The 9,387-nt window shown below is 47.9% G+C and overlaps 1 protein-coding gene across 1 annotated transcript; it reads left to right on the top strand.

The window, feature by feature from the left end:
• Positions 1 to 633: 633 nt before the first annotated feature.
• On the top strand, positions 634 to 7,815 carry DCK (deoxycytidine kinase). Its single transcript, XM_015624643.3, has 7 exons — positions 634 to 804; positions 1,562 to 1,680; positions 2,268 to 2,461; positions 3,115 to 3,262; positions 4,196 to 4,311; positions 4,790 to 4,889; positions 6,525 to 7,815. The coding sequence occupies exons 1-7, from the start codon at positions 744 to 746 to the stop codon at positions 6,549 to 6,551; spliced, it is 765 nt and encodes a 254-aa protein (XP_015480129.1). The 5' UTR covers positions 634 to 743; the 3' UTR covers positions 6,552 to 7,815.
• Positions 7,816 to 9,387: the final 1,572 nt, after the last annotated feature.

Raw genomic sequence — 9,387 nt, 5'->3', positions numbered from 1 at the left:
CAAGTGTCCTGCCCCTTGGTAAGTTCCTCACACACTCGGCTGGAGGGCAGTTTGGGAAAAGGTGCTTTAAAATCCGGCTTTTACCTCAATTTCTTACACAAACCTGGGCCCACAGCTGCCTCGCTGCTGGCGCCCTTCTCCTTTGGCTCAGGATTTTTCCCCGTTTGACTTGGTTCTCCTGGGGCTCGGTGTCTGTTTGGGAGGCTTTAGGGTTTTGTAGAATCCCACAATGGATTGGTGTGGAAAGGGACCCTAAAGCCCATCCCATTCCATCCCATTCCATCCCGTTCCATCCCACCTCTGCCATGGCAGGGACACTTCCACTATCCCCGCCTGCCCCAAGCCCCATCCAGCCTGGCCTCGGGCACTTCCAGGGATCCAGGGGCAGCCACAGCTTCTCTGGGCAGCCTGTGCCAGGGCCTGCCCACCCTCACAGGGAACAATTCCTTCCTGAAGTAAAGAATTCAAGCCTAAAGCCGAGAATTCCTTCCTGAACTTCAAAATGCTGAGAAGCGGGAGCAGCGCCTGACCCGCCTGGGCGCCATCGATGCGCTCCGCGCGCCGCTGCTCTTGCCTGCGGCGCGAGCCTGTGACGTCAGCTTCCGCTCCGGAGGGCCCGCCGCTGCCGCGCGCCAAATTTGAAGGCGGCGCACGCGGGGCTGGGCTCGCGCCCCCTCAGGCTGGTCTCGCGCCCGCCCCGCCCCCCCGTCCCCTCAGGCGTCCTCGCGCCCCCTCAGGCCGCCATGGCCACCCCGCCCAAGCGCTGCAGGCGCCTCAAGAAGGTCGCCGTGGAGGGCAACATCGGTGAGTCGGCACCTGTCGCCTACGCGATGGAAAGGGATTGCGGAAGGGGGAGCTGGAGAGGGCTGGAGGGGAGAGGCGGCTTCCGCGGCGCTCGGTGCTTTCGGCCGTGTCTGGGGGAGGCAAAGCTCTGCGGACTCTGCCTGCCTGCCTCCTTCATTTCTTCTTCCTTTCCTCCTTTCCTCTTCTTCCTCTCCTCTCTCCTTTTCCTCCCCCTTTCCCGTGTGTGAGGGCTCCTCCCACTACGGCAGAGCGGGACAAAAGGGATTCTTCCGTAACATTTTCCTCTCTGTTTCCCTCCGTAAAAGGCTTTTTATCAGGTCAGGAGGCACAAAGCAAGGCCATTCGTAATGTCAGGGACTTTACCCTGACACCGTAAAAATGGTGAGATTTGGGAGAGAAAAAAAAAACAATCCCAACTTTATATTTCAGTTTTTAACCGGCTCACCTGTTTGAAGTCCGGGATAAGCTTTTCCCCACGTCTTTTCCTGTTCCTGGTGTAGAACACCCGGCATCGCAGAATCTCCCGGTTCGGGAGGGGTCTTTGAATCCCACTCCTGGCCTTGCACCTCAGAATATCACCAGGTGTCTGGGAGCGTCGTCAAACCTGTTTGAGTTCAGATAAAGAAAACCCCTATTGCTCCATTAATTGATCTGGATCGTGGTGCGTGTGGGAGGAAGGCGGAGTTCAACATTAGTTGAATAACACCGGCTATGGGCGGTTTCTCACTGACGTTGTTCCTGGATGCTTTTCCTACAGCTGCAGGGAAATCCACCTTTGTGAATATCCTGAAACAAGCCAGCGAAGAGTGGGAAGTGGTTTTCGAGCCTGTAGCTAGATGGTGCAATGTCCAGCAAAGCTCTGGAGACGACTGTGAGGTAAAAGAGGAGGAAAAAGGTCTGATGTTGCTCTAATTTCAGAATACCAGTATATCCAACAGAATGTCTGTTTTTCAGACTCTGTGTGATAGCAACACTTTTGTTGATTGCTTTAACAATGGCTGAGTTCCTCTTTTTCCAATAGCTTGTTTGGTCTGTTATGGAATAAGTGTTATTCAACATCAGGTGTAATTTCTGAAGGTGGTCAAGAGTTACAAGAGTTACTTGTAGCTACTGTGAACTAACCAGGTGAGCGGAGAGGGTTGTTCCTGTGCCAGGAGAAGCATGCTCTGAAACATCTTAGGAAATTGAAAACTGCTGCTCACTTGTTTTTATCAGTGGGATTTTTTTTTCCCAGCTACCTCTAATTCCATTGGCAATCCAGCTGCTACTTCCTCAGCAAATGGATTTTGAGGGACTGGCGATATTTTTAAGACCTGGCAAAAAGCACAGTGTGTTTTGGTTAACTCCGTGTCAGGTTTAACTGGGGCTCTGCTCCTGATTTCTCCTCAGCTGCTTTTTATCGGGATGGGGCAGCCACAAGAGAAAAACAGGAGTTCAAAACCTTTCTTTTCCCGTGCATGCAGGAGCTGACCACGTCGCAGAAGAGCGGCGGGAACGTGCTGCGGATGATGTACGAGAAGCCGGAGCGCTGGGCGTTCACCTTCCAGACGTACGCGTGCCTCAGCAGGATCCGGGCTCAGCTCAACGCCCTGGATGGCAAACTCCGCGATGCGCAGGATCCCGTGCTGTTCTTCGAGCGCTCCGTCTACAGCGACAGGTGAGTGGGGCTGGAGCCCTCAAGGTGCTCCCCAGTTGTCCCAAGTCAAACCCCAGGATATGTGGTTTCCCTCCTTGGAAGGGAGCTCTGTAGATCACCCAGTCCAAGCCCCCAGCCGAGGCAGGGTCACCCGGGGCGGGTGACACGGGAACGCATCCAGGTGGTTGAGACTCCGTGACCTCCCTAAGCGGCTGTTCCGGCGCTTGGCCACCCTGGTGGAAACAAGTTCTTCCTCGTCTTGAGGTGGAACTTGTGTTTTAGTTTATGGCCAAAAAAAACCCGTCTGAAATGCCCCATCCTGCGTTTCTGGATTCAGAGGGTGAGACTTGATACCTGAATCCCATAATCCCTAAGTGTTCCTCCTGTTGTGACATACTGCAAAAACAGTGTGTTTTAACTGAGTGTAAATACGTGACCCAGTGTACAAGCCAGCCGTGTTCTGTGGGTTACTCCTGCACACCTGAGCTGCAAATGTCGGTGGTCTTCACACACACAGCTCCAGGAGGAGAACACCAGCTGTTTAATTCCACTCCAGCAGATCGTCAGAGATGCCGCAGTGTCAGCACTCAGCTGCTTCTCTACCGTACCTGAGGCAAACCGAGAGATTGCTGTGCCCAAGAGAATTTTTGTTTCCATCACTTTGATGTCCACAGGTACATCTTTGCTGCTAATCTGTACGAGTCTGACTGCATGAATGAGACCGAGTGGACAATTTACCAGGACTGGCACGACTGGATAAATAAACAGTTTGGCTCCCGGCTGGCGCTGGATGGGATCATTTATCTCCGAGCCACTCCTGAGGTGAGGGGTCCCAAAAAGCAGTGTGTGTTCTGGGCCTTGCCCCTCGGTTAGAGCTCAGCTCAGGCTGCCCTGTTCCCCTGCAGGCTGCAGTACGTGAGCTGTGACTAGGTCTGGAAGTACCTAAAGAAAGCGTTCTTTCAAAGGTAGACTGTGTGTACTGAAGTCAACCCTGATGGCAATGATGTTCTCATTTTAAAAGCAGAATACACGAGAACAGTAAAGCAGAAAATACCGCTGGAATAAAGCGAGCGAGTGCAGGAAAGTAGGGAATCCCTGTGGGAATAGCTGTTTGCTCGGGAATGCAGCTGTACAGGGATTAGATGGAGCAGTGTGCAGTCATGCCAGAGCCTGTGTTGGGGTGGTCTGTGAAGCCCCCACACCTGGGGAGCTGCAGCTGAGCCAGGTGGAAGCGCGCCCTGTACGCGAGGCCTTACGACCATCCTTTGATCTTGGGCCATCTGATACTTGTTTAAAAGGAGAGAACAGAATCCCATCTCCTTTGAGTATGGAACTGGCTTGAACCAGAGGAAAACATGAGATGAAAAGAGCTCTAATGAACTTACAGATGGTTTCCATATTTCCTTGCTTCCAGCTTCCATGCCTTCAGTTTTGTTATGGTCGTGAAAAACTGGAATTGAACACACTGGAGTAACTCTGAGGGCTTGTTCTTTTCCTATTGAAGAGAAGAACATATATTTAAATTACAAAGTATATCACCTGAACAATTCTGGCTTGTTGCTGAGGCTTTGGGCATGCTCAGGATGGGAACAAATGATTTAAAATGTTGGGAAAAGAGCCAGAAACATCTTTTATTCCTATCAAAGTTCAACAAGATTTTGAAAAGCTTGTCTGTAATGTCAAGTGGGTATTTCTGTGCTCCTGGCATGCAATACAGCAATTTATTTATGTTTATTTACCGTCTTTTGCCTTTAGAAATGCTTGAATAGGATTTATTTGCGTGGAAGAGATGAGGAGCAAGAAATCCCCATTGAATATCTGGAGAAGCTTCACTACAAGCACGAAAGCTGGCTCCAGCACAGGACACTGCGGTAGGCTTTTTGGATGGATCTTTGTAAGGATGTTTTCCCACCAGTGAAACTTGAAGTTTTCTTATGATAGGTAAATCTGAACTGCAGGCACATTTCTGTCAGCGTTTCCTTAGCAGCTGACAGAAATGTTCTGACAAAAATTTTCTCCAATAAAATTGGAGTGTCTTTCCAGCCCCTTCCACATTGCTTGGTTGTGCGGTGTGCTCCAAGCTCTCCTCACACAGAGCTCCCAGCAGCAGAGGCTTCAGCTGAACTCGCTGTAGTACCTGGTGTGCTGTTACTCAGCTGGGGGAGCAGAACCTCTGGGGATCTCTGATGGATCCCAGGAGCCACCCTGTAAATTCAGAATTCCTGGCTGTAATTTAGAGATCAAGTTCTTTCTGTGGGATTCTTAACAGTGAAAATGCTGGCAGGGATTTGAATGCTCTCTGCTTTATTTCCTGCTGCTCATCTCTGCTTTGTTCCTCTCCCAATACAGAACAGATTTTGACTATCTACAGGAAATTCCCATTTTAACGCTCGATGTTAACGAAGACTTCAAAGGCAAAAAGGACAGATACGATCACATGATTGAAAAGGTAAAATTCCACAGCAGTACAAACTCGTCAAGTGCACCTTACCCTCTAATCATCCTTCTGAAATATGTAAGTCACAGCTCCATCCAGGTAAGGAACAGTTCTACAGCCTATGGCGATACATATCTTAAAGCCAGGCCAAACCTTTATCGTTTAACTGCTCAGGAGTTCGGTACTGGAATCCCAGTGGGATTCAAGCGAGGACAGCTTGACTTTGATCTGAGTAGCTGCAATGACTTACAGACCTCAGCAGTGGTTTGCACACATTTTTCCATTGTTCAGAAATGAAGTGTTCCTTCATCAGCTTTGTCCTTGGATCTCCATTGATCCACCCAGGAGTGGAAGTGTTCACCTGATTAAAACCAGTTTTCCTGGCTTGGGAATCGATGGAGTGACCGGAGATGGCAGCTGTGGAGGGAGCCTGCTTCCATCTGCACGAGATGAGAGAAGGCCAAGCTCGGGCAACTTAGTATGGATTTTGGAGGAGTTTACTCTGGGGTGGCTGTCAGGTTATCTGGGACACAGCCTATGCCCTGTGTTGGCCCTGGTTTTTGGCATTTCCTAAGCAGAGCCAGGAAAGAGGTGGGCTTGATGAGGCTGGGTGCACTGGGCTGTGGCGTGTGCTCTGTGGGGAGCCAGACCCCGAGTCCTTTCTTAGCTCTCTTGTGCTGCTCATCCTGAAACTGCCTGGTGTGTAAATCCTGACAGGGTTCTCCATGCAGGGTGACTGGTGCTCCTCTCTGAAGCAGAGCCTGCCTTTCTTATGGTGCCTTTCAAGTTAGTCTTGGCACAGTGACTTGTTCCCTTCTCTACAGGAAGGGATTTGATCTCTTCTTTTGTTCCCCACCTCTTTGAGCCCTGACCTGGGAAGGGAAGGGTCACAGCTGGAGAGTGTGATCCAAGATCTGTGTCCATTTGACATTGAGCATTTGGACAAAACATTTACAGATGGGCTCTGTGTAGGAGAGCCTTTGCCAAAAGAGTAGCATCATCTCCTCTAGAAAACAGTTCCTTTCTGTGGAGTTGCCTGGCTTGAGTGGATTGAGGAAAACGCTCCCAGTTCAGGCTGTCCCACAGCCTAGTTCCTAGGATGTGCCTGTAACTTAAATGTTTCAGGAGTTGTGAGCCTGGCCTTGATCTCCAGTATTGGATTTTCTCCAATAAAATTTTTGGTGGGTATCACTTGATTATTTCTTGGCCAGCCTCAGATTCCAAGGGACATCCTGGTTGGGTGCCCTGAGTCGTTCACCAGCGCTAAATCCGGCAGGAGGGTGTGACTGGGTGGTTTGCAAATGACAGCTCTTTTGAGGTGGCCATTATCCTCCCCCTGTCTGGTGACACCTCTGGTGACACCTGCCTGTAATGCTGTCCTTTGTGACAGAGGGCTGTAGTTGAGGACCACGGGAGGGGTGAGCATCATTCCATCGTGTCTGTGCCTGCATCTGCTGCTAAATTACAGGTACCCTCTCTGGAAATGTTCTTGATGGACAGGTAAAGGCACAGCTGAGCCCAGGCTTCTTCTTCCCTGTTCCTTTAGGTTGTAGTAGAGCACAAGGCAGAGGAGAGGTCAATACACTTGCTGCCTATTTCTGTCGATAAACACTTAGTGTGATTGACAATATTTGTTTCTCTTTGCAGGTCAAGGAATTTTTGAGCACGTTGTGATCCTCTTTGAAGCGCAGAGAGAGTCAAACCGTTCCAAACTTGTGTGAGATCAAAGTCTCAAGTGCAGCTTCTTCCTTCTTTTATAGGAGGCCTCTGGAGAGGCACAACTCAGCCCTGGTGATTTGGTTGTGAGGAACAAATAAACTTGGTGATTAGGGAAATGACTAAATAAATCGGTACGTCTGTTCAGCATTATGTGAAGTAACATGCACAAATCCTGAAGAGACAAAAGATTCTGAGCATTGCCAAGTGCTCAGCCAGCTTCTGATTGGACCAATGAGTTCTAGAGCATTTTATAGATGTTTTTAATTTATTTTGTACCCAATTGCTATTTAATTTTGAGGAGGGTAGCTGTTTTTTAGATCTCTTCAGTGTCAGTCGCATGGATCTGTAATGGATGTTTTGTTGTTCCCAGGAAGTAAAAGGTAAAAGCCTTTTTTGCTGCTGAGTGAACTTGATTGTAACCTGAAATTTTATGTTTTAAGGTACACAAAAATGTTTTCTGATGCTTTTGATAGAAGAAGTTCTTTGTGGAATACACTGAATCAAATCCAAATGTGACTGAAATTCTGTATATAACAAGTGAATTTTTATATCTGCTTCTATTCTGCACTGCAAGCCAGGACATTTGAGGCTTTTTGTTACCCAGCACGTTTGGTTTTGGTTTTTTTTTACCGGTTTTTTTTAGCTTTTCCAAAAGCAGTGCTGTTTTTGTTGCTGGTCAGCCCCCTTCTCCTGGAGAGGAATATGTTTGCTTGCTAGGCAGTGCACTGGGCAGAAGGGCATTTTGCCAGCGGCCTCCATCTGTAAATGACGTGTTGCTAAACCATCCCATAATCGCATTAGGGATGTGAGAGGTGGCTTCCTGCCTTTGTTGCAGCTGCTCCATGTGTTCACTGGGCCTTGGGGGTGCTTATCCCAGATCCTGCACTGTTGGAAATAGGATTTTCGGTCTCACCTGCTGGGAGTAAGAAGGGGAGACCTGTGAGGAGTAGCTGCTGCCTGAGCCTCTTGTTCCGGGTGCAGAGAACAAACTTGAGGCTGCCTGTCTCACGTGCTGGGTTTTGTGAGCTGCCTTGTTCTGCTTTAAACTCTTCTGAGTGCATGGTGGGCTTCTGAAGGCAACATTTTATTGTAAAGCTTTTCATTGTCTACCGTGGTGCTCGTTTGGGATGAGATGTCTTCCTTTATGGCTGGAGTTGTGCTGGCATTCTCTAACCAGTGGCTGAAAAATAAAAGTGGCTGGAAAAGCTTTTTAGTGCCTAATAATGTTGGCTTCTTGTCTCATTACAGAGGTAATACTGTGGATTGCTCGTGTGTGATACTGGTACAAGAGCTGTATTTGGTGTAAAAGAGTTCTCTGAGATTTCTGAGAAAAATCACTTTTTTATTTTTTATTTTCCATGGTTGTGAGAGATGAACTTACGGGACAGAGACACAGGATGACATAAAGTGCATCTTGTGTGTGTGTGTGTGTGTGACAGTGCTCAGTTCAGGAGCCTTGTATAATATTTATGTTGTGTGGAAAGCAGCAGTAGTCTGGCAGAAAATCTTGTGCAGGACTTGGAGGTTGCACACTAAAAGGAAAGATTTTAGGATCTTTGCTCCAGAAAGGAGGTGAGGTGGAATGGATGAAGATTCAGTTCAGATTTACTTGAGACGCATAGGACAAGCTTTTAAAGCATTCTTGGCAAGAGTCTGAACAGTAACAACTTATTTTGACTAACAGTGCAATTATTTCTACAGTTTCAGCTGTCAAAATTGTGGATTTAATTACAGGAATTGGAATGACAGTGCTCGTTGCAAGGAAGTAAACATGTCTGAGTTCTAATAAAGGCTTCTTTTGAAACCCATCACAGAGAGCACACAGAAATTCTGTGGCAGGTTATCTGCAGCCCGTTCCAGAAAGCTTTACAAAATCCCTGCCTGCCAAGTTTGGGTTGGAAGGAGCAAAGTCATGACCAATTATAAGAATGTTTTTAATTGCTGTGGAGGAAAAAAAACAATACCAAACCCCAAACACACACCCCACCGGCCCCCAGGCTTCTGGGGGATCTGAGAGTGGCTGGCCTGGAGCACAGCAAGCTGCAGTTATTTGTATGTAGGACAGACAGCGGCAGAGATGGCCTGAGACTGGTGTGCCTGTGCCTCGGCTTAGAGCTCAGCTCCAGCAGTGCCTCAGCCTTCTGAACTCCTGTCAGTATTGCCTTTGCTTACATCTCTTCCCAGGCTACCACAAACCAGGATTGTTGTGTTGGCTTTTGCCTTGTAGAGATGAGAAAAGTTTCTGAGCTGGTGTCTGCTGTTTGGTGAGGATTGTTTTTCAGCCTTTGGGTGTTGTGTCCCTTTCTCTTCCCTTGGGTAGGAGGTACTCTGATGGAATTGCCTAGGAATGCTTGCTTGTTTTAACCAAGAGTCATCATGATTGGGAAACAGGGGATGCTGTGTTTTTTTCCAGTTAGAAAGCAGATTGGAGTACTGCTTAGTCGTGTTTTCATGGTGTGAGCAATGGTCTTATTATCGCCTCCTTTTATCCTCAGTCCTCCTGGCTGTTTTCTGTGTAGTGGATTTTAAATTCTCTTCTAAGTTCATTTAAGTTTGTCTTCTCATCTCTAGATGCTCCTTAAAACAGCAACCAATTTTGTAGGTAGAACTTAATTTTCTATAATTTTGTGCCAGTTCCTTGTACTGTTTTCTGTTTATTTAAACAGGCTTCATATTAATGGAATTGTTTATAAAATATGATAAGTATTGAATAGATTCTGTCCTTTTTCTAGTAATTGGATACTTGGGAATCTCCCTGTGAAATAAAAATGACCCAGGAGGAACTCAGTGT

Source organism: Parus major, chromosome 4 (genome assembly GCF_001522545.3).
Source record: "Parus major isolate Abel chromosome 4, Parus_major1.1, whole genome shotgun sequence".
In the NCBI taxonomy this organism is placed as follows: Eukaryota; Metazoa; Chordata; class Aves; order Passeriformes; family Paridae; genus Parus; species Parus major.
Note: the sequence above shows the minus strand (reverse complement) of the source record. Positions and strands in the feature narration are given on the sequence as shown.